This window comes from Tachypleus tridentatus, chromosome 3, assembly GCF_004210375.1.
Source record: "Tachypleus tridentatus isolate NWPU-2018 chromosome 3, ASM421037v1, whole genome shotgun sequence".
Classification (NCBI taxonomy): Eukaryota; Metazoa; Arthropoda; class Merostomata; order Xiphosura; family Limulidae; genus Tachypleus; species Tachypleus tridentatus.
In genome coordinates, this window is record NC_134827.1 from 113,215,067 (window position 1) to 113,239,862 (window position 24,796).

At 32.8% G+C, this 24,796-nt stretch overlaps 1 protein-coding gene across 4 annotated transcripts in view; it reads right to left on the reverse strand.

Annotated features, from left to right (window-relative positions):
- Nucleotides 1-4,358: 4,358 nt before the first annotated feature.
- Nucleotides 4,359-24,796, reverse strand: part of LOC143247791 (medium-chain acyl-CoA ligase ACSF2, mitochondrial-like) — a 38,949-nt gene continuing 18,511 nt past the window's right edge. For 3 of the 4 annotated variants that reach the window (XM_076496272.1, XM_076496273.1, XM_076496270.1), the window contains 14 exons: nucleotides 24,025-24,153; nucleotides 23,689-23,742; nucleotides 22,361-22,479; nucleotides 21,799-21,846; nucleotides 21,438-21,555; nucleotides 21,006-21,101; nucleotides 16,455-16,603; nucleotides 13,288-13,379; nucleotides 11,401-11,477; nucleotides 9,302-9,409; nucleotides 8,895-9,043; nucleotides 7,827-7,968; nucleotides 6,724-6,834; nucleotides 4,359-4,608 (listed from right to left, as the gene is read on the reverse strand). In XM_076496272.1, the coding sequence (XP_076352387.1) occupies nucleotides 4,483-4,608; nucleotides 6,724-6,834; nucleotides 7,827-7,968; nucleotides 8,895-9,043; nucleotides 9,302-9,409; nucleotides 11,401-11,477; nucleotides 13,288-13,379; nucleotides 16,455-16,603; nucleotides 21,006-21,101; nucleotides 21,438-21,555; nucleotides 21,799-21,846; nucleotides 22,361-22,479; nucleotides 23,689-23,742; nucleotides 24,025-24,153 (1,518 nt within the window). In that variant the 3' untranslated portion in view covers nucleotides 4,359-4,482. The remainder of the gene's footprint in view (nucleotides 4,609-6,723; nucleotides 6,835-7,826; nucleotides 7,969-8,894; nucleotides 9,044-9,301; nucleotides 9,410-11,400; nucleotides 11,478-13,287; nucleotides 13,380-16,454; nucleotides 16,604-21,005; nucleotides 21,102-21,437; nucleotides 21,556-21,798; nucleotides 21,847-22,360; nucleotides 22,480-23,688; nucleotides 23,743-24,024; nucleotides 24,154-24,796) is intronic. The other variant, XM_076496271.1, reaches the window with a different exon arrangement.

Consider the following 24,796-nt stretch of genomic DNA (forward strand, 5'->3'; position numbering starts at 1 on the left):
ATGTGTTATTAAGATATTCAGTATTACATATTTGTATTAATGATAATTTTATAGTTCCTGTCATTGAAAGTTCAGTTATCACAGGTAAACTCCTAATTGCACTAATGTATTACACAACAGTTTTATGTTATATTTAATAATAATAATGTTAAAATGCAAGTGCTGAAATCATTATAAAACACTGATTATACCATGTACTACTGTTTTAACCTCCAGATTTAAAGGTCCTAGAGAGACTTCTGGTATCAGACATTTTATTTGTTGGTCAACTTTTAGCTATTCGTATATTTGATTATTGCTCTCTCCTTTCTGTTTTAAACTGATTATTTTTCATGTTTAAACTATTTCAGTGTTGTTTCTTTTTTATTATGCTATCTTGATCTCTTGGTAATTCCCAGATAATAAACTGTCTTAAGACATCGTGTGACAAAAATGTTAATGTTGGATCAGTTGGAGCCAGTTATTTGATCAGCTTTTGAATTAAAAGTACATGTTTTCTTAAATAAAATCATGAAAATTTTCCACTGTTGCCAAAACTTCCTTCCATCCACTTGTTAGGTAGACATATGTGAAACATTTTCTTGTATTAAAATCCTTTAAGAACCATTAAAGCTTCTGTTTAATGTTCAGTGTTTGTTCTGTTTATTTTCCTTCCAATTCTGGCATGGTTTAGGAACTTGACTGCAACTTGTCTTGCAAGTGTGTGAGCTGATATAATGTGACAATCAGCACAAGTGTTGGATGATGTTATGTGAGCTGATATAATGTGACAAACAGCACAAGTGTTGGTTGGTGTTATGTGAGCTGATATAATGTGACAAACAGCACAAGCGTTGGTTGGTGTTATGTGAGCTGATATAATGTGACAATCAGCACAAGTGTTGGTTGGTGTTATGTGAGCTGATATAATGTGACAAACAGCACAAGTGTTGGTTGGTGTTATGTGAGCTGATATAATGTGACAATCAGCACAAGTGTTGGTTGGTGTTATGTGAGCTGATATAATGTGACAAACAGCACAAGTGTTGGTTGGTGTTATGTGAGCTGATATAATGTGACAATCAGCACAAGTGTTGGTTGGTGTAAAGTTGCTACATTTCCTTCAGCCTGTCACTTCAGATTTAGAGACAACAAATTTGGTTATTTCTCGAATAGCAAAATAATCTTTGTTATTCATATATATCCTTTAGAAAATGTCTTTAGAATTTGTCAACAAGATGTGGCTCTAAATGTTTTCAAAAATAAGTACAAATTTTATAAATGGATACCATTCATGTTCGCACGTTCAATGTGAGTCAATATCTCACTATAGAAACTAAAAACTTTACAGTTTGATTCAATATTTCACTATACAAACTAAATTAAACATCTTACAGTGTGAGTCAATATATCACTCCACAAACTAAACACCTTACAGTGTGAATCAATATTTGATAATACAAACCAAACTAAAGACCTCCAGTATGAGTCAATATTTCACAATACAAACTAAACTAAACACCTTACAGTGTGAGTAAGTATTTCAGTATATAAACTAAACACCTTACAATGAGTCAGTATTTAACTATTACACTAAACACCTTACAGTGTGAGTCAGTATTTAACTATTACACTAAACACCTTACAATGTAAATAAAAATTTCACTGTACAAACTAAACTGAACACCTTACGATGTGAGTCAGTATTTCACTACACAAACCAAATATCTTACAGTGTGAGTCAATAACTTACTGTACAAACTGGCCCGGCAGGGCCAGGCGGGTTAAGGCTTTAGACTCGTAATCTGAGGGTTGAGGGTTTGAATCCCCATTGCACCAAACATGCTTGCCCTTTCAGCAGTTGGGGCGTTATAATGTGACAGTCAATCCCACTATTCGTTGGTTAAAGAGTAGCCCAAGAGTTGATGGTGGGTGGTGGTGACTAGCTTCTAGTTTTACACTGCTAAATTAGGTACGACTAGAGCAGATAGCCCTCGTGTAGCTTTGCTCGAAATTCAAAACCAACCAACTATACAAACTAAACACCTTACAGTTTGAATGAATATTTCATTATACAAACTAAATTAAACACCTTACAGTAAGTCAAAATTTCATTATTAAACTAAACACCTTGTAGTGTGAATCAATATTTCACTATTAAACTAAAGACCTTACAGTTTGAGTGAATCTTTAACTGTACAAAGTATATTAAACACTTTAATATACTTAAAGTATATGAAATATACTGTGTGCCACGTTTAACAGCATGGTACATATAACATTGAAACTAATCCTATACATGAGAAATCAACATGTTAATTCGTAAATAAAAAGGTAAAACAGCAATGTGGACGAGAACCGAAAGTTTTTGATACATTAGGCTTAACAAATATTACTCTAAATTGCACACTTGTTTCACAAAGGACGATATCAGTGTCACCAAATACAATATCAATGATAATACTATCGGATGTTAAAGAAAGTTCTCCAGTGAACTGAATACGTGGAAATTTCTCCAAGCCCTTTCCCTTGGCTGTGTTTTCGCTAGATAATCACCTTACATTGTGATTCAATATTTCACTACACAAACTGAACCCCATAAGTATGAGTCAATATTTCACAACACCTTACAGTGTGAGTCAATATTTTACTATACAAACTCAACACTTTACAGTGTGAGTGAATATTTCACTATACAAACTAAACACCTTGCAGTGTCAGTCAATTTTTCACTCCTCAAACTAAACATCTTACAGTGTGAATCAATATTTCATAATACAAACCAAACCAAAGACCTCACAGTGTGAATCAATATTTCACTCTACAAACTAAGCTAAACACCTAACAGTGGTAGTCAATATTTTACTACACAAACTAAACACCTTACAGTGTGAGTCAATATTTCACTGTACACACTAAACACCTTACAGTGTGAGTGAATATTTCACTATACAAACTAAATTAAACACCTTATAGTGCGAGTCAGTATTTCACTGTTAAACTAAACACCTTACAGTGTGTCAGTATCTCACTGTACAAACTAAACTAAACACCTTGCAGTATGAGTCAGTATTTCACTATGCAAACTAAACACGTCGCAGTGGGTGTCAATATTTCACTATAAAACCTAAACTTATCACCTTACAGTGTAAGTAAATATGTCACTATAGAAACTAAACACTATATTGTTAGTCAAAAAGTTACTATTCAAACTAAACTAAACACCTTACAGTGCGAGTCAATATTTCATTATTAAACTAAACACCTTACAGTCTGAGTGAATATTTCAGTGTACAAACTATATTAAACACCTTACATTGTGATTCAATATTTCACTACACAATCTAACCACTTTACAGTGAGTGAATAATTCACTATATAAACCACACTTTATGATGTGAGTGAATATTTCGTTATACAAATGGCCGTTATATTGTTTTTATTAGCTATGACTAATGTTAACATACACATTGGAGTTTTATTACTTCATGCCTTTTATTTGTATATTAACATGGATATTTATGACACAAAAATGTTTCCAATGTGATCCACCAGTAAACGTGTATATGTTTTGAATCCTGTTTCCACTATTATTTCTAATATAATAGAATATAATTTTCTCTTGAAGCTTCCTTTTAGTTCTATTTTCTGTTTAACTTGATGACATCTTAGTGTGACAGAACATAATTTTCTCTTGAAGCTTCCTTTTAGTTCTATTTTCTGTTTAACTTGATGACATCTTAATGTGACAAAACATAATTTTTTCTTGAAGCTTCCTTTTAGTTTTGTTTTGTGTTTAACTTGATGACATCTTAATGTGACAGAACATAATTTTCTCTTGAAGCTTTCTTTTAGTTTTGTTTTGTGTTTAACTTGATGACATCTTAATGTGACAGAACATAATTTTCTCTTGAAGCTTCCTTTTAGTTTTGTTTTGTGTTTAACTTGATGACATCTTAATGTGACAGAACATAATTTTCTCTTGAAGCTTCCTTTTAGTTTTGTTTTGTGTTTAACTTGATGACATCTTAATGTGACAGAACATAATTTTCTCTTGAAGCTTCCTTTTAGTTTTGTTTTGTGTTTAACTTGATGACATCTTAATGTGACAGAACATAATTTTCTCTTGAAGCTTCCTTTTAGTTTTGTTTTGTGTTTAACTTGATGACATCTTAATGTGACAGAACATAATTTTCTCTTGAAGCTTCCTTTTAGTTTTGTTTTGTGTTTAACTTGATGACATCTTAATGTGACAGAACATAATTTTCTCTTGAAGCTTCCTTTCTGTTTTGTTTTCTGTTTAGCAATTTACAAAATTAAAGAAAATTAACAGAGAATATTTTACTCAATTTTCAAATTAGAAATGACTCACTGAAAGAAACACGTTAACACTTGTTTATTACTCATATCTGTATAATAGAAACAGTTTACACAGAATATTATGGTTAACATTACAAAGGTTTTTGGCATGATAAATTTCACAATAATACACTTACAACCTGGTCATTTCATACACTTAAGTTTTTCTGTCATTGTTTCTTTTATTTTATATTTCATTATCTTTCCTGTCGACGTTTTTGGAAAGTCTTCAACCAACACGATGTACCGAGGAATCTTAAAGTGGCTGATCTGAAACCAAAAAAAAAAATCATTATTTAACAGATATACTTGTAAGATCGTTAAAAATAGAGGGCAAAAGTCAGGACGAAACAATACAAGTGAAACATTAAAATTTTATGATGAAAAAATATAAATCAAATTAAAACATTAGTGGCAAAACAATATAAAATAAGTGGAAACCTTTCTCTAAGAGACTTGTCCAAACAATTAACTAATAAACGTTTTTATCATGTTTACTAATATCCATTAAAATAACAAATTAATTCTGTCAAAAAACAATATAGGAATAAATTATATCTTAAAATCAAAATAAAATTTAAGAAAATATTCTATTTGTCGACTCCTTTTATTTTGTTTGTTTGCACCCTAGAGATGTGTGAAAACACATTTCATGTCCACTTTTTCCCACAAATCTCTGGCCAGGAATATTTTTGTCCAATGGTGGAACTCGTTAATTTTTAGAACTATTGGTTTCCAATTTGTTTAGGTATTTAAACCATAACTTTGAAAGTATCATTCTGTTGTACATAAATATATGTTATTTACGTGGAAGACGTTTTACTTGGATGTTTATTTCTGCAGGTACAACTATGTTTCATCTCGGTTATCATTTTATATTGTTTTTTGTGTATAAGCATAAAGTTATACAGTGGGCTATGTGTAGCCTGCCCACCAATATTCTAGCGTTGGAAGTCCGCGGACATACCGCTGTGCAATGGGGGGGGGTACCAATTTCTAGCAATTGTCTGGTTGTTATGAGGATATTGGCTTTAAATAACATATTACAGATGTTACATACTAAACAAGAGTGTATAAAAGTAAGCTTGATAAAACAACAACTGTTGACATTTAGAACTTTATGTGAAAATTATTTTTTAAAATTAAACTCAGTGTTTGCCGAAAGTACGGCTCTTTCTTGGATGTAAAGTAACACAATAACTCACTCCACATCCTTTACTGATTTAGCATTGTGAAGTAATCTATCCAATGGAGGAGACACCCACACTTCCTTTGACGAGCTACATAGGTATTTAGCCATCTTGTCTGACACCTGGTGGTTATAGTTATATTTTAGTGCTAACAAACAAAGTTACTAAAAGGTTACCTTCCCCTTCTGTGTTGTAGTGGTTAAGTAACATTACAGCTAATTGATGTCGAAGTATCAAGTGTAGATAACTCCTTATCAGTGTCATACTAGGACTATCACCATGAGCCACATCCTGGGATAATTGTAAAGAAACCTTGACGAGCATTATCCAAGTCGCACTAGAACCAGGAACGTTAGTAATCACAGTGTAATCCATTTTTAGACCAGTAAAATCTCTGTCGTTGTAACCCACCTAACGAACACTTAGCGACTGATCGTATATTGGACAGTGTTACTATCTGTCCATACTCAGTAGATGTGATGTTAACACCGTACTCACGTAATGTCTGTAATAGATTTAGTCTAAAGTGCCCATTAATTTAATGCTGGTGTTTGTTTAGATTATACCTATATTTAGAAACCTCCACAGCTCCTTTTTGCATTAAATATGTATTTCCAGTTTCATATTTATTCCATATGAATGTCGAAAATTCTAGAATGTATGAATCATCAATATTTGTCATTCTCACGGTTTCGGTCTATTTTAGATTTTCAAACGTGACATGTCATATTATCTCTGAAATCAGTTGATGAGATATGGCATTATACTCACCTAATGCCTAATGCAGTGTTAATATCATAACAGGTGAATTCGGTGTTAAATACGGTATTAGGCATTTAACACCGAATTCACCTGTTATGATATTAACACTGCATTCAACTTACTTGTTATTAATACTATATTTATCTGATGTCATATTAACACTGAAATCAGCTATTGTGATGTTAACACCAACTCAGCTCAAGTGATTATCAAATCCGCACTCAGATGATTTAGTATCAGCAGTGTAATTAACTGAGTTAGTGTGATATTAACACACTGTACTCAACTGGTGTAGTAAAACGCAATATGCAGTTGATAACAGATAAAAATAATGCTGGGATAATGTCTTTCGATATTGTGATATTAACGCTTTACTCAACTGATATGAAGTTAACGCCATACGCAGCTGGTGTTATATTAATACAATACTAACTTTTCCTTTGCAATATTCTCGAAGTTCCGTTTCTGTTACCGTTGATCCACGTTTTAGTTTCACCCAAGCACAAGCTTCTTCTCCCATTCGTTGGTCTGGAACTCCAACAACCTAAAATAAAAATATTAAAATAAATATTATGTATAGAGTCAGATCAATGTGCCACGTTTAACAGCATGGTACATATAACATTGAAACTAATCCTATACATGATAATACTATCGGATGTTAAAGAAAGTTCTCCAGTGAACTGAATACGTGGAAATAACAGTACATAGTTACTTCATTGTCAGTTAGAGAATTACATAGTAGATGTTATTGAGTTTGTTTTCTAGGATACTGACATGTGACAGACAAAAATATATTTAAAGTGTTATTTCGAGACTAGAATATATAATAGAAATTGTTGTTCATTTTAATTTTTATGACTTTGATTGGATTTACTGGTTTTATTGCTTCGACAACATTAATAGCTCAAGTTGGTTTGTTTGTTTTTGAATTTCGTACAAAGCTACTCGAGGGTTATCTGTGCTAACGGTCCCTAATTTAGCAGTGTAAAACTAGATGGAAGGCAGCGAGTCATCACCATCCACCGCCAACTCTTGTGCTACTCTTTTACCAACGAATAGTGGGATTGACCGTTAAATTATAACGCCCCCACAGCTGAAAGGGCGAGTATGTTTGGTGCGACGTGGATGCGAACCCGCGACCTCAGATTACGAGTCGCACGCCTTAACACACTTGGCCACGCCGGGCCTTATAGTTTAAGGCCGTAATATTAATTTTGTTTTGTTTTTGTTTGTTTTGATATTTCGCACAAAGCAACTCGAGGGCTATCTGTGCTAGTCGTCCCTAATTTAGCAGTGTAAGACTAGAGGGAAGGCAGCTAGTCATCACCACCCACCGCCAACTCTTGGGCTACTCTTTTACCAACGAATAGTGGGATTGACCGTCACATTATAACGCCCCCACGGCTGGGAGGGCGAGCATGTTTGGTGCGACCGGGATTCGAACCCGCGACCCTCGGATTACGAGTCGAATGCCTTAACACACTTGGCCATGCCGGGCCAATTGAAGAAAACAAGCCCTTCTGAAAAACTCACTTGAACTTCAGCGACATCTGGATGCCCATGGAGGAACTCTTCAATCTCCCGAGGATATATGTTCTCTCCTCCTCTAATGATCATATCTTTAATTCTACCAACAATACTGATGTAGCCATCTTCATCCATCACGGCAATATCTCTGCGTCATATTGTATTATTAACATATAGAAACAATTAACACTTTCGTCTATCATCACGATATCATCAAGACATATATTGTAAACGTTAAATCATTAATAATTTTGTAGGCAACATTTTAAATTTTAATTTAGTTTTTGATTGCTAGAGTGAGTTATCGTTACTTCACAACCTAAAATCTTCAAGTACTACAATGAAAGAAGAGTACACAGTCAGTTCAGTGTACTTACTGAGTTACATAGTGAGTGCTATTGTGTCTATTTGTATGCAGTTCAACTACTCAATCAATGTATCTGTTGAAAGTACGCTTATAAGTAAAGTGGGCGTATTATCAGATACAGAGTTTCTGTTGAGCGTTGTTTGTGAAGCTATGCCTATCAGTCAACAAATAAATAAATAAATTCGTTAAATGGACTGGACAGTACGTTTCATGTTGAGAACCCACTCAACAACAGGACATCTATCCAGAAATACAAAACTATGTCGTCAGTGTCAGTGACAATTCCGAGCCAGTAATAGTAGTAGTGTCTGATCAACAGCAATAACAGTCCCTAGTCAGTAATAGTAGTAGTGTCTGATCAACAGCAATAACAGTCCCTAGTCAGTAATAGGAGTAGTGTCTGGTAAGTAACAGCAGCAGTTCCCAGCCAGTAATAACAGCAGTTTGTGGTCAGTAACAGTTCCTATCCAGTAATAACAGTACAATCTCGTCAATAACAGTTCCCAGTCAGTAATAACAGTATTGCCTGGTCAGTGACAACAGTTCCTAACCAGTATTAACAGTATTGTCTGGTCAGTAACAACAACAGTTCCTAGCCAGTATGAACAGTACAGTAATAATAGTTACAGACAGAACAGGTTACAAGAAGAAAGTTGAAGGATCAGAGTGGACATGAAGTGGACAAATCCAAGTTGTTTATGTCTTACCCAGTGTGATACCAACGTGCATCATCCAAGACTTGACCAGTTTGTTCCTTGTCACCCCAGTATCCCAAGAACGTTATATGGCCACGTGTACACAGTTCTCCTTCTTTGTTGACCGGAACTATTCGTCCATCATTGTCCACTATTTTAACCTGAGGACGAATGTACAGATTGTAAAATACAACAGGTACATATCATGAACATGTGAACTACAGTTTTAATTTATTGATATTTGATTGTACAGATGACACTAAACATGTTTAGTTTATGGTACACCTTGATGAGATCAAAGTATACAATCCACTGACAAGGATATCAGCATGTTTAGTTCATGATACACCTATGACGTGATTATGGAACATAATAAATTAACTAAAACCTTAGCGTGTTTAGTAATATTGTATAGTTACCTCAACATGATCAAGTGGTGTTCCAACTGTGTGGTATTTCTTGTCCAGTCTCTCTCCTGGACGTGTTGAACAGATCCCTGGACTATTTTCTGTTGTTCCATATGAATTCTGTGGATAAGAAAAGATGTGTGATTCCTCTGAATATGTTTTCCTAGAAATCGTTCAAATTCAAAGGAAAAGTGCTCCTAGTATTGATACCACACGTAGACCAGTTACAAATATTATTTCATATAGTTTTATGATTATTACAATCTTGTTTCCCTCTTTCAGTATTATTTCATATAGTTTCACGATTACCGTAACTTTGTTTTACTCATCCAGTATTATTTTATATAGTTTCATGGTTACCGTAACTTTGTTTTACTTTTCCAGTATTATCTTATATAGTTTCATGGTTACCGTAACTTTGTTTTACTCTTCCAGTATTATTTTATATAGTTTCATGGTTACCGTAACTTTGTTTCCCTCTTCCAGTATTATTTTATATAGTTTCATGGTTACCGTAACTTTGTTTTACTCTTCCAGTATTATTTTATATAGTTTCATGGTTACCGTAACTTTGTTTTACTCTTCCAGTATTATTTTATATAGTTTCATGGTTACCGTAACTTTGCTTCCCTCTTCCAGTATTATTTTATATAGTTTCATGGTTACCGTAACTTTGTTTTACTCTTCCAGTATTATTTTATATAGTTTCATGGTTACCGTAACTTTGCTTCCCTCTTCCAGTATTATTTTATATAGTTTCATGGTTACCGTAACTTTGTTTCTCTCTTCCAGTATTATTTTATATAGTTTCATGGTTACCGTAACTTTGTTTTACTCTTCCAGTATTATTTTATATAGTTTCATGATTACCGTAACTTTGTTTCCCTCTTCCAGTATTATTTTATATAGTTTCATGGTTACCGTAACTTTGTTTTACTCTTCCAGTATTATTTTATATAGTTTCATGGTTACCATAACTATGTTTTACTCTTCCAGTATTATTTTATATAGTTTCATGGTTACCGTAACTTTGTTTTACTGTTCCAGTATTATTTTATATAGTTTCATGGTTACCGTAACTTTGTTTTACTGTTCCAGTATTATTTTATATAGTTTCATGGTTACCATAACTATGTTTTACTGTTCCAGTATTATTTTATATAGTTTCATGGTTACCGTAACTATGTTTTACTTTAACAGTATTATTTTATATAGTTTCATGGTTACCGTAACTTTGTTTTACTGTTCCAGTATTATTTTATATAGTTTCATGGTTACCATAACTATGTTTTACTCTTCCAGTATTATTTTATATAGTTTCATGGTTACCATAACTATGTTTTACTCTTCCAGTATTATTTTATATAGTTTCATGATTACCGTAACTTTGTTTTACTCTTTCAGTACTATTTTATATAGTTTCATGGTTACCGTAACTTTGTTTTACTCTTCCAGTATTATTTTATATAGTTTCATGGTTACCGTAACTTTGTTTTACTCTTCCAGTATTATTTTATATAGTTTCATGGTTACCGTAACTATGTTTTACTCTTCCAGTATTATTTTATATAGTTTCATGGTTACCGTAACTATGTTTTACTCTTCCAGTATTATTTTATATAGTTTCATGGTTACCGTAACTTTGCTTCCCTCTTCCAGTATTATTTTATATAGTTTCATGGTTACCGTAACTTTGTCTTACTCTTTCAGTACTATTTTATATAGTTTCATGGTTACCATAACTATGTTTTACTCTTCCAGTATTATTTTATATAGTTTCATGGTTACCATAACTATGTTTTACTCTTCCAGTATTATTTTATATAGTTTCATGGTTACCGTAACTATGTTTTACTCTTCCAGTATTATTTTATATAGTTTCATGGTTACCATAACTCTGCTTCACTCTTCCAGTATTATTTTATATAGTTTCATGGTTACCGTAACTTTTTATACCCCTCATCAAGTAGTTACATGGAGATACAACAGACAGTAATGTTATATTTACAGATTCTAAGTAGAAATAGATTAGTTCTTTTATAAAAAAAAATCCATCACTAATCAAAGTGATAAAAATTTCGTCGTGAAGACAGAAAGTTTTTAAAACTTACAAGTACATTTGTTATACCCAACTTCTGTTCTATTGCTTTCCACAGCTCTACCGGACATGGAGACGCTCCAATAAGTGCTGAAAGTAACACAGTTGTCACAAGTGAGTAAAACTCTGTATGTACTTACAACTAATGTTATCATAGAGTGTAAGTGTTAAATGTATTGATGGACATTAGAACTTTGAACATTGACCTAAACAATAAAGCTTTACTTGAAGAATGAAAGAACAGTGGTTGTTTAGATGACTCAAATCGTTAAATGTAAGAACTTTAAACAAATGTATTAGAATAATATTCTCATGAAGAAACTGATTTTAAATTTACAAATGAATTTCTATTAATGGTAAAAGTACTAGATATATCTGTTAACGTCTCTACAAAACATAGAAAAGGCACCTGACCACTAACCATCAATACTAAGTGATAAATTGTTGCTTAGTGACACATCCACAACTTAAAATGAAGGTTAATGGATAAACACAAACCCTGCTTGTCAGTTCCGAAATTAAAAGCTACACCCTAGTGCCAACTTGCATATACACTGCTGGCAAAAATCTTAAGGCCAATGAACATAAAGAAAAAATACGAATTTTGCGTTGTTGGACTCAACCACTTACTTGAGTAGAGCTTCGAAAGATGAAAAAAAAAATTTTTAGCATTTAATAGGGAAAATTTGTACACTGAAATTAGAATTGTTGAGCTGCAAAAGCAAAGTCTTTCTCAACGTGCTGTCGCTGGTGAGATTGGGCGTAGTAAAACTACTGTTGCAAATTTCTTAAAAGACCCTGAGAAATACGGAATGAGAATTTCAAGTGATCGGCCCAAGAAAATTTCGCTGGCGTTGAACAGGAGCATTCAAATGGTTATTCCGGAAAGACACCAGCCGATCGTCGAACCAGATTGAGGCCCTTACGAACACAGAATGCAGCTCATGAACAATAAGACGGCATCTACGAGAGAAAGGCTTTAAAAACCGTAAACGTCTTCAAAGGCGACACCTCCTTCCACACCACGAAACAGCTCGGTTAGACTTTGCTGAGAAGCACCAAACATGGGACGTAGAAAAGTGGACGAAGGTTTTGTTCTCTTATAAGAAAAAATTTAACCTGGATGGTCCAGATGACTTCCAACGTTACTGGCCCGATAAGGATATCCCACCGAAGACATTTTCTACACGACACAGTGGAGGAAGTTCTATCATGATCTGAGGTAATTTGTCCTTCCATGGAACAATGGAGCTTCAGGTTATACAGGAGCGTCAAACAACAGCTGGCTACATTGGCATATTTGAGAGAGCATCCTTATTGACTGAAGACCCTCGCTTGTGTGGAAATGACTGGATCTTTCAGCAAGACAACGCTGCAATCCACAATGCCCGCACGACAAAGGACTTTTTCATGGCGAATAACATAATTCTTTTGGACCATCCAGCGTGTTTGCCCGAACTGAACCCCATTGAAAATGTTTGGGGGTGAATGGCAAGGGAAGTTTATAGAAATGGACATCAATTCCAAACAGTGCATGATCTTCGTGAAGCCATCTTCACCACTTGGAATAACATTCCAGTCAGCCTTCTGGAAACGCTTATATCGAGCATGCCAGTTTGCAGTTATTCGCAATGACGACCGTGCAACACGCTACTGAGACTTCTTGTTGGGCATTTCTTAACCTGTTTAGGACTTCTTTTTGAAGTCTTAAACTTTTGACCAGCTAGTATTAAGGCTAATTTCATAGTGTTGACATGTTCCCTATTAAATGCTAAAAAACCTTTTTATTTTTATTTCCCTTTTCTTATTTTCATCTTATGAAGATGGTTCTTTATGTTCATTGGCCTTAAGACTTTGGCCAGCAGTGTATAACAAACAAAATTACTAATTATTCACTTACCCCCTTGAAGACTGGTTAGATCAAACTTATGAACATCCGGGTGATTAATAATGTCAATAAACATGGTGGGCGTTCCCATTACAAGAGTGCATCTAAAAATATGATGAGAACTTCTGTTAAAAAGTGTTTTAATGATGAAATATAACAAAACAGGAATTACTGAAACGGATATTGGTGTTCTCATGTTACCGTCTAGCCAGAAGGAAGAAATGATTGATAAAGAATCGGTGTTGTCGTGTTGACGTCTAGCCAGAAGGCAGAAATAACTGATAATAATAAGTGTTGTCATGTTGACGTCTAGCCAGAAGGCAGAAATGATTGATAATAATAAGTGTTGTAATGTTGACGTCTAGCCAGAAGGCAGAAATAATTGATAATAATAAGTGTTGTAATGTTGACGTCTAGCCAGAAGGCAGAAATAACTGTTAATAATAAGTGTTGTCATGTTGACGTCTAACCAGAAGGCAGAAATAACTGATAATAAAAAGTGTTGTCATGTTGACGTCTAGCCAGAAGGCAGAAATGATTGATAAAGAATTGGTGTTGTCATGTTGATGTCTAACCAAAAGACAGAAATGACTAATAAAAGTTTCCTTTGTCAAAATGAGAGTTGAAAGTCTGTAATAAAAAGAGAAAATGTTGTGGTAAAGATGGAGAATAAAGATTGTCTGGATAAAGAACAACAGATGCTATAATGTGATAAAGATGGAAAATAAAGATTGTCTGGATAAAGAACAACAGATGCTATAATGTGATAAAGATGGAAAATAAAGATTGTCTGGATAAAGAACAACAGTTGCTATAATGTAATAAAGATGGAGAATAAAGATTGTCTGAATAAAGAACAAAAGTTTGTATGATGTGATTAAAATGGAGAATAAAGATTGTCTGGATAAAGAACAACAGTTGCTATAATGTAATAAAGATGGAAAATAAAGATTGTCTGGATAAAGAACAACAGATGCTATAATGTGATAAAGATGGAAAATAAAGATTGTCTGGATAAAGAACAACAGTTGCTATAATGTAATAAAGATGGAAAATAAAGATTGTCTGGATAAAGAACAACAGTTGCTATAATGTAATAAAGATGGAAAATAAAGATTGTCTGGATAAAGAACAACAGATGCTATAATGTGATAAAGATGGAAAATAAAGATTGTCTGGATAAAGAACAACAGTTGCTATAATGTAATAAAGATGGAAAATAAAGATTGTCTGGATAAAGAACAACAGATGCTATAATGTGATAAAGATGGAAAATAAAGATTGTCTGGATAAAGAACAACAGTTGCTATAATGTAATAAAGATGGAAAATAAAGATTGTCTGGATAAGAAATAACGAAATTAAAGAATCACGTACCAAAGAAACGTATAAAGAAATAACGAACATTAAGAAATCACGTTCCATAGAAACGTATAAAGAAATAACGAACATTAAGGAATCACGTATCGTAGAAACGTATAAAGAAATAACGAACATTGAAGAATCACGTACCATAGAAACGTATAAATAAATAACAAACATTAAGGAATCACGTACCATAGAAATGTATAAAGAAATAACGAACATTAAAGAATCACGTACCATAGAAATGTATAAATAAATAACGAACATTAAAGAATCATGTACCATAGAAACGTATAAAGAAATAACGAACATTAAGAAATTACGTACCATAGAAACGTATAAAGAAATAACGAACATTAAAGAATCACGTACCATAGAAACGTATAAAGAAATAACGAACTTTAAAGAATCACGTACCATAGAAACGTATAAAGAAATAACGAACATTAAGGAATCACGTACCATAGAAACGTATAAAGAAATAACGAACATTAAAGAATCACGTACCATAGAAACGTATAAAGAAATAACGAAAATAAAGAATCACGTACCATAGAAACGTATAAAGAAATAACGAACATTAAGGAATCACGTACCATAGAAACGTATAAAGAAATAACGAACATTAAAGAATCACGTATCATAGAAACGTATAAAGAAATAACGAACATTAAGGAATCACGTATTACAGAAACGTATAAAGAAATAACGAACATTAAGAAATTACGTACCATAGAAAGTATAAATAAATAACGAACATTAAAGAATCATGTACCATAGAAACGTATAAAGAAATAACGAACATTAAGAAATTACGTACCATAGAAACGTATAAAGAAATAACGAACATTAAAGAATCACGTTCCATAGAAACATATAAAGAAATAACGAACATTAAGAAATCACGTACTATAGAAAGTATAAAGAAATAACGAACATTAAGAAATTACGTACCATAGAAAGTATAAAGAAATAACGAACAATAAAGAATCACGTATCATAGAAACGTATAAAGAAATAACGAACATTAAAGAATCACGTATCATAGAAACGTATAAAGAAATAACGAACATTAAGGAATCACGTATTACAGAAACGTATAAAGAAATAACGAACATTAAGGAATCGTTTATCACAGAAATATATTAACTAATAAAGAATATTGAGGGATTGCTTATCAAGAAAATCTATGAACTCGTAAAGAACATAAAGGAGTGATAATGACCGTGATATACATTTGAGTGTCGTTTACTTCTCAGAGTCACACGGGCTTTAGTTAAATAACAAACTTTATCGTACACGTTGTACATGGTTATATTTAATAAAGAAGATAGATTTTTGGAGTTTATGGTAATTTCTTCATAATTATGTCAACAAAAAAATCTTATATTTATAGGAAAACGCCCTCTCGCATATTTGTTTGTTTTAAAGAAAAACAACATTGGATTACCTGTTCTGTTCTTGCGGAGGATTAAATCCCATATTTTACAGTTTTGAGTTCTTGGATTTATCTCTATCTAACCTGAAGACTGCTATACCCGATATTTAACTTAAATTGTGTCTAAGTGATTGAGAACGTTTGTATTTTTTACAAGTTGAACTGATCTAGTAGGGAGAGAAAATTATTTTTTATAAGCTAGGGCGTTTTTGGTATTTCCATGTGGGGTGTCCTGGTCTAAAATATGAATTGTTGGAGAAAGTGTATTTTTTGTTCAATATGTTAAAGATATCATGATATCACTATTCATATTTATGGAAGTCAGTTGATTGTTAACAGTTCCTTGGAGATGAAAAATTAAAGTAAATACACTTTACCGTTCTTTTTCCATAGCTTTCAATGTCTCCAGAGAGTCAAAAAAAGCCGAAGGAAACACAGCTAATTTGTGCTTAATAATTGTTGAGACAACACCGCCAACACAACCGAAAGCGTGAAACAAAGGTACAGGAATACAATCCACCTCATTCTGAAATGAACCAAAACCAAATACATCCGTTACTGTTAAATAAATTCCAAATACTAAGGTTCATAGCTCAGTATCAGTCTAATATATTAGTGTACTAAAAACGGTGAGGTCCACATAGAACTTTTAATTATATGCGTGTTGAAGTGTACTTGATGGGTCTTTTTAACGTAACGATCAATCACACAATTTGTTGGAAAAGAGTAACCGAAGAGTTGGCGGTGAGTGGTAATGACCAGATGCCTTACTTTCAGGCTTCCAACGCTAAATTAGGAAGACAAGTGCAGATAGTCCTCGTGTAGCTTTGTGCTAAATTCAATCATTTTTATTTTACTTTATTAATACAAAGTGAAGTTTAAAACATATCTATATATAAAACAATATTCTGTTTGTTTAGAATTAAACACAAAGCTACAGAATGAGCTATTCGTATTTTCTTTTCTACGGGTATCGAAATCCTGTTAGGAGTGGTATAATTTCGAAGACATAGCACTCCTGGTATAACAGAATGGTTGGGAAGGTGTAGTTTACAACAATACTTACCACTTCTGGTATAACAAGATGGTTCTGAAGGTGCAGTTTACAACAATACTAACAACTGCTGGTATAACATAATGGTTGTGAAGGTGTAGTTTATAACAATACTTGCCAGTCCTGGTATAACAGGATGGTTGTGAAGGTGCAGTTTACAACAATATTAATAATTGCTGGTATAACAGGATGGTTGTGAAGGTGTAGTTTACAACAATATTAATAATTGCTGGTATAGCAGAATGGTTGTGAAGGTGCAGTTTACAACAATATTAATAATTGCTGGTATAACAGGATGGTTGTGAAGGTGTAGTTTACAACAATATTAATAATTGCTGGTATAACAGGATGGTTGTGAAGGTGCAGTTTACAACAATATTAATAATTGCTGGTATAACAGGATGGTTGTGAAGGTGTAGTTTACAACAATATTAATAATTGCTGGTATAGCAGAATGGTTGTGAAGGTGCAGTTTACAACAATATTAATAATTGCTGGTATAACAGGATGGTTGTGAAGGTGTAGTTTACAACAATATTAATAATTGCTGGTATAACAGGATGGTTGTGAAGGTGTAGTTTACAACAATATTAATAATTGCTGGTATAACAGGATGGTTGTCAAGGTGCAGTTTACAACGATATTAATAATTGCTGGTATAACAGTATAGTTGTGAATTTGTAGTTTACAACAATACTTGCAATTCCTAGTATAGCAGAATGGTTGTGAAAGTGCAGTTTACAACAATATTAATAATTGCTGGTATAACAGGATGGTTCTGTAGGTGTAGTTTATAACAATACTTGCCATTCCTGGTATAACAGGATGGTTGTGAAGGTGCAGTTTACAACAATATCAATAATTGCTGGTATAACAGGATGGTTGTGAAGGTGTAGTTTACAACAATATTAATAATTGCTGGTATAACAGGATGGTTGTGAAGGTGTAGTTTACAATAATATTAATAATTGCTGGTATAGCAGAATGGTTGTGAAGGTGCAGTTTACAACAATATTAATAATTGCTGGTATAACAGGATGGTTGTGAAGGTGTAGTTTACAACAATATTAATAATTGCTGGTATAACAGGATGGTTGTGAAGGTGTAGTTTACAACAATATTAATAATTGCTGGTATAACAGGATGGTTGTGAAGGTGTAGTTTACAACAATATTAATAATTGCTGTTATAACAGTATAGTTGTGAATTTGTAGTTTACAACAATACTTGCCATTCCTAGTATAGCAGAATGGTTGTGAAAGTGCAGTTTACAACAATATTAATAATTGCTGGTATAACAGGATGGTTCTGTAGGTGTAGTTTATAACAATACTTGCCATTCCTGGTATAACAGGATGGTTGTGAAGGTGCAGTTTACAACAATATCAATAATTGCTGGTATAACAGGATGGTTGTGAAGGTGTAGTTTACAACAATATTAATAATTGCTGGTATAACAGGATGGTTGTGAAGGTGTAGTTTACAACAATATTAATAATTGCTGGTATAGCAGAATGGTTGTGAAGGTGCAGTTTACAACAATATTAATAATTGCTGGTATAACAGGATGGTTGTGAAGGTGTAGTTTACAACAATATTAATAATTGCTGGTATAACAGGATGGTTGTGAAGGTGTAGTTTACAACAATATTAATAATTGCTGGTATAACAGGATGGTTGTGAAGGTGTAGTTTACAACAATATTAATAATTGCTGGTATAACAGGATGGTTGTGAAGGTGTAGTTTACAACAATACTTGCCATTCCTGGTGTAGCAGAATGGTTATAAAGGTGCAGTTTACAACAATACTAATAATTGCTGGTATAACAGGATGGTTGTGAAGGTGTAGTTTACAACAATACTTGCCATTCCTGGTATAACAGGATGGTTGTGAAGGTGCAGTTTACAACATTATCAATAATTGCTGGCATAACAGGATGGTTTTGAAGGTGTAATTTACAACGATATTAATAATTGCTGGTATAACAGTATAGTTGTGAATTTGTAGTTTACAACAATACTTGCCATTCGTAGTATAGCAGAATGGTTGTGAAAGTGCAGTTTACAACAATATTAATAATTGCTGGTATAACAGGATGGTTCTGTAGGTGTAGTTTATAACAATACTTGCCATTCCTGGTGTAGCAGAATGGTTATAAAGGTGCAGTTTACAACAATACTAATAATTGCTGGTATAACAGGATGGTTGTGAAGGTGTAGTTTACAACAATACTTGCCATTCCTGGTATAACAGGATGGTTGTGAAGGTGCAGTTTACAACATTATCAATAATTGCTGGCATAACAGGATGGTTTTGAAGGTGTAATTTACAACGATATTAATAATTGCTGGTATAACAGTATAGTTGTGAATTTGTAGTTTACAACAATACTTGCCATTCGTAGTATAGCAGAATGGTTGTGAAAGTGCAGTTTACAACAATATTAATAATTGCTGGTATAACAGGATGGTTCTGTAGGTGTAGTTTATAACAATACTTGCCATTCCTGGTATAACAGGATGGTTGTGAAGGTGCAGTTTACAACAATATCAATAATTGCTGGTATAACAGGATGGTTGTGAAGGTGTAGTTTACAACAATATTAATAATTGCTGGTATAACAGGATGGTTGTGAAGGTGTAGTTTACAACAATATTAATAATTGCTGGTATAGCAGAATGGTTGTGAAGGTGCAGTTTACAACAATATTAATAATTGCTGGTATAACAGGATGGTTGTGAAGGTGTAGTTTACAACAATATTAATAATTGCTGGTATAACAGGATGGTTGTGAAGGTGTAGTTTACAACAATACTTGCCATTCCTTTTGTAGCAGAATGGTTGTGAAGGTGCAGTTTACAACAATATTAATAATTGCTGGTATAACAGGATGGCTGTGAAGGTGTAGTTTACAACAATATTAATAATTGCTGGTATAACAGGATGGTTGTGAAGGTCTAGTTTACAACAATACTTTCCATTCCTGGTGTAGCAGAATGGTTGTAAAGGTGTAGTTTACAACAATATTAATAATTGCTGGTATAACAGGATGGTTGTGAAGATGTAGTTTACAACAATATTAATAATTGCTGGTATAACAGGATGGTTGTGAAGGTGTAGTTTACAACAATATTAATAATTGCTGGTATAACGGGATGGTTGTGAAGGTCTAGTTTACAACAATACTTTCCATTTCTGGTGTAGCAGAATGGTTGTGAAGGTGCAGTTTACAACAATATTAATAATTGCTGGTGTAACAGGATGGTTGTGAAGGTGTAGTTTACAACGATATTAATAATTGCTGGTATAACAGGATGGTTGTGAAGGTGTAGTTTACAACAATACTTGCCATTTTTTTTGTAGCAGAATGGTTGTGAAGGTGCAGTTTACAACAATATTAATAATTGCTGGTATAACAGGATGGTTGTGAAGATGCAGTTTACAACAATATTAATAATTGATGGTATAACAGGATGGTTGTGAAGGTCTAGTTTACAACAATACTTTCCATTCCTGGTGTAGCAGAATGGTTGTGAAGGTGCAGTTTACAACAATATTAATAATTGCTGGTATAACAGGATGGTTGTGAAGGTGTAGTTTATAACAATACTTGCCATTCCTGGTATAACAGAATGGTTATGAAGGTGCAGTTTACAACAATATTAATAATTGCTGGTATAACAGGATGGTTGTGAAGGTGTAGTTTACAACAATATTAATAATTGCTGGTATAACAGGATGGTTATGAAGGTGTAGTTTATAACAATACTTACCACTCCTGGCATAACAGGATGGTTGTGAATGTGTAGTTTACAATAATTTACACCTGCTTTCACAAAATGGTTGTCGAGGTTTAGTTCACAACAACTTACCACTCCTGGTATTGTAACCCGGTTTGTAAAAACTACTGCATTGTTGATGAGGTTAAAGTGAGATAGTGATGCTGCCTTGGGTTTACCGGTGGTTCCCTGAAAAGAAAACATTTATGTCAGTTTAAGGAAATAGAAAATATTCAGAACTGAGATTATTATTTGAACGTCTTTCTTACAATAGTCCGATATGATATATTTAATATACATATATTTTCTATTGTTAAGGAATATACTACTAAACACTGTTTTTTCAATTGGAATGTCATTACGACACATTTTGATATAGAAGTCATTATCATTTGATATAGATGTCACAATCTTTTGTATAGATGTCACTATCTTTTGGTATAAATGTCGCTATTTTTTAATGAAGAGGTCACTATCTTTTGATATAAATGTCACTATCTTTTTATGGCCATCAATAACTCCTACCGATGTAAATTGAATGTTAACTGGATCGTCAAACTGAATCTTGGTGTCCAGCTCCTTCACTTCTCGCAATTTCTCGTTTCCTGCGGCACGTAGAATATCGTCAAACTTGTAAACTCCGCTGGATTAATAATAAATTTAATACTTAGTAATGGAATACTATTTGTGTCAAGTGTATTATTAAGATAAATACAAATACGGTAATAAAGACATATGGTTTTGTTATCTATTTTATTTACCGTTATTTATATTTTTATTATAATCATTCAGTTTTTTCTCTCAAAGTAAATATTTTCACATCCTGACAGAAGTATAGAATATCCTACAATCAGTTAAGATGTGTTCAACTTGTTTGGTTACTTACGGAAAGTCCTTCTTTGTCAACATGACAACTGTGTGCAAATCTGGACATCTGAAGCAGAATAAACAGTGAATATTATATCATGGTTATTATGTTAGTAAATATAAAATATATCACTAACTTCATATAATATGTAAGTCCATGATATACCAATAATCAGTATTTAAAAATATCTAGAAAATAAATATGACAATGTTTGTATGACAGAGATGTATTCAAACAATATAAAATGTTTATAACAATATTTATAACACGTGATGTGGACTACCAGTTACCTGTTACATTTAATCTGACCAGGTTTCAACATTGTAATCTATAATGTCTTTACCTTACCTTCTACTTTTAATCTGTCCTGGTGTAGATTATATAATGTATATTGTACTTTATCTTTCCTACTACTTTAATCTGACCTGGATTCAACATTATAATGTATTTTGTTCTTTACCTTACATTTTACTTTTAATTTGGTCTGGTTTAAACATTCTGAGATGTTTTACTTTATGTTACCTGCTACATTTAATCTGACCAGGTTTAAACATTATAATCTATATTGTCTTTACCTTACCTGCTACTTTTAATCTGGCCTGGTTTGGATGATATAATCTCTGGTACAACAGAACACAACTGTTGGAAGTAATCTTGTTTTCTGAAAGATTCTCCTGCAATCAGTGCTTTACAAGAGGTCTAGAAAGGTAGAACAGTTTGTTCATCTCTTCAAGTGTTTCGATTTTATACATAAAACGTACTTTAATTTAGTAAAATGTTGTAAAGAACGTAGAAAGTTAATATATAGTATTTTATTAGTAAACAAAGTGTATATATATAAACACACAAATATATCCTGAGTTCTTTTCTTTAAATCAACTATATGAATCGTGATATACACACAAAAAGAGTTCATGATGACCTGTTCACGTATACTTTTGTTTTAATCAAATAAAAACTGGATATATATATCTACTGTTTCTAGTATGTGCTACACATGACACTTTAAGATTGTAATACAAAGTTTCCTATTTTTGGTATCGTGAATTCTGGTGTGTGGTCAAATGAAGTGAATAGTATTCTGACTTTATTATTTAATTAGAATATTGTTATTGCTCTTTACGGTATGAAACAAGGCGAAACAAAATTTGTCGATACCAAATATAGTTTTGTAAAGTTATTTTATAGGTGATTCCATCGAACACACGGAAGAAACCAGAAGATGTGGATAAATTAAACCTATTTAGTTGAGGCAGTGCATGCAAATGTTGGGAAAAATCACAAACATTTTTCACTGAAGGGAAGTTAGATGTTAATTATATACCTGTAGTGAAATAATAAAGATATGAGAGAGTCCAATATGGAAGGAGATCAATAAGTAACAAAGCTAATTAAGGCTTCAGAAAGACTGATGATATGATTTACCATAAAATACAACCTTTTTAGTTTCTTACCTATTGGTCGTCCTGTTTGCCAAAAATGGCCGTTATGACCACCTTGACCTCCAGATGACATCATAGGCTATGGTTATATAGCCACATTTTAAAACTATACACTCCAAACTTGGGATAATAATATAAATTTCTGCAGAAGTAAAATGGGCTAATATATAAAGAACTGTCGAATCACTAGCTTGTTTGGAAAATGTGGTCGTTAGTTAGAACCTGAATTGGTAAAAACTTTTCTGAACACTTTAAATATATCCAAAAATAATTGAAAATACCTTTCACAAGCTAATATTATACAGTGTCATATTCTGTGACCTTAAATATTACATATCATCTTTTATAGATATTTTAACATGTTGTTCACATGTCACTTTATTTCTTTTGTTTTATTTAAAATTCTTATCAACCATGGTTGTAACAACTACTTTAATTTTATACCAAACAAAGTATAGTAGTTTACCTTGTTTAAGCAGTATTCTAGTTCAGAAGGCATGAAGGCAGGGTTGATATTGACCTGGAACAGAAAACATAACACACAAAAGTTATGTTACAAAATTTAATCAGTAGTGAGATAACGAATGTTGATGTTAATATTAAAGCACACAACATACAAAAGTAAGTTTATGTTAACAAATCCATGAGTATATGTTTAACATATATTAGTACACGTTACAGAAGAATCTCTTATTTACTCTATATTTCAGATGTAAAATTTAAATTCATATATCTCCTGTTTATGAAGATAGAGATGTTTCAAGATATGACTTTATTTAAAGATAATATCAGATATCCTTACTAGCACCAGTCCAGCTTTAGCTGCAGCCAGCTGAGTTAGAACCCACTCATAACAGTTGGTGCTCCAAATTGCCAGACGTTCTCCAGGTCTCAGTCCAAGCTCTAAGAAACTTGCTGCTAGCTGATCAGTCTGCGGTACAAACAATGGAACTTAAGAATTTACAGATGTATAGAATTTTATTTAAAGTACAGTAAAATTAACATTACATGAACAACTATATCTAACGACACGTGATTCAGTACATCTGTAAGTACACTAGATCTAACAATACGTGAACCAGTACATCTATAGCTACAGAATATAGAACAACACAAGAACCGGTAGATCTATATCTATAATATATCTAACAACACGTGATCTCGTATATTTATAGCGACAATATATCTATAAACACGTGGACCAGTACATCGATAGCTACAGGATATGTAACAAGAACCGAACCAGTAAAGATACATGTACAGTGTATCTAACATCATATAAACCAGTACATCTTTAGCTAAAGACAAAGAACGCGTCAATCTGTAAAGACAGATGTACAGTGTATCTAACATCACATGAACCAATAATTTATAGCTACACTATAACTAACAACACGTGAACCAGTACATATATACCTACAGTATATCTCACAATACAATAACCAATAAAGACACTCGTACAGTATATCCAAGAGCACGTGAACCACAATATTTATAGTTACAGCATATCTAACAACAAGTGATCCAGTAGAGATATAGGTACAGTATATCTAACAAAACGTGAACTAGTACAA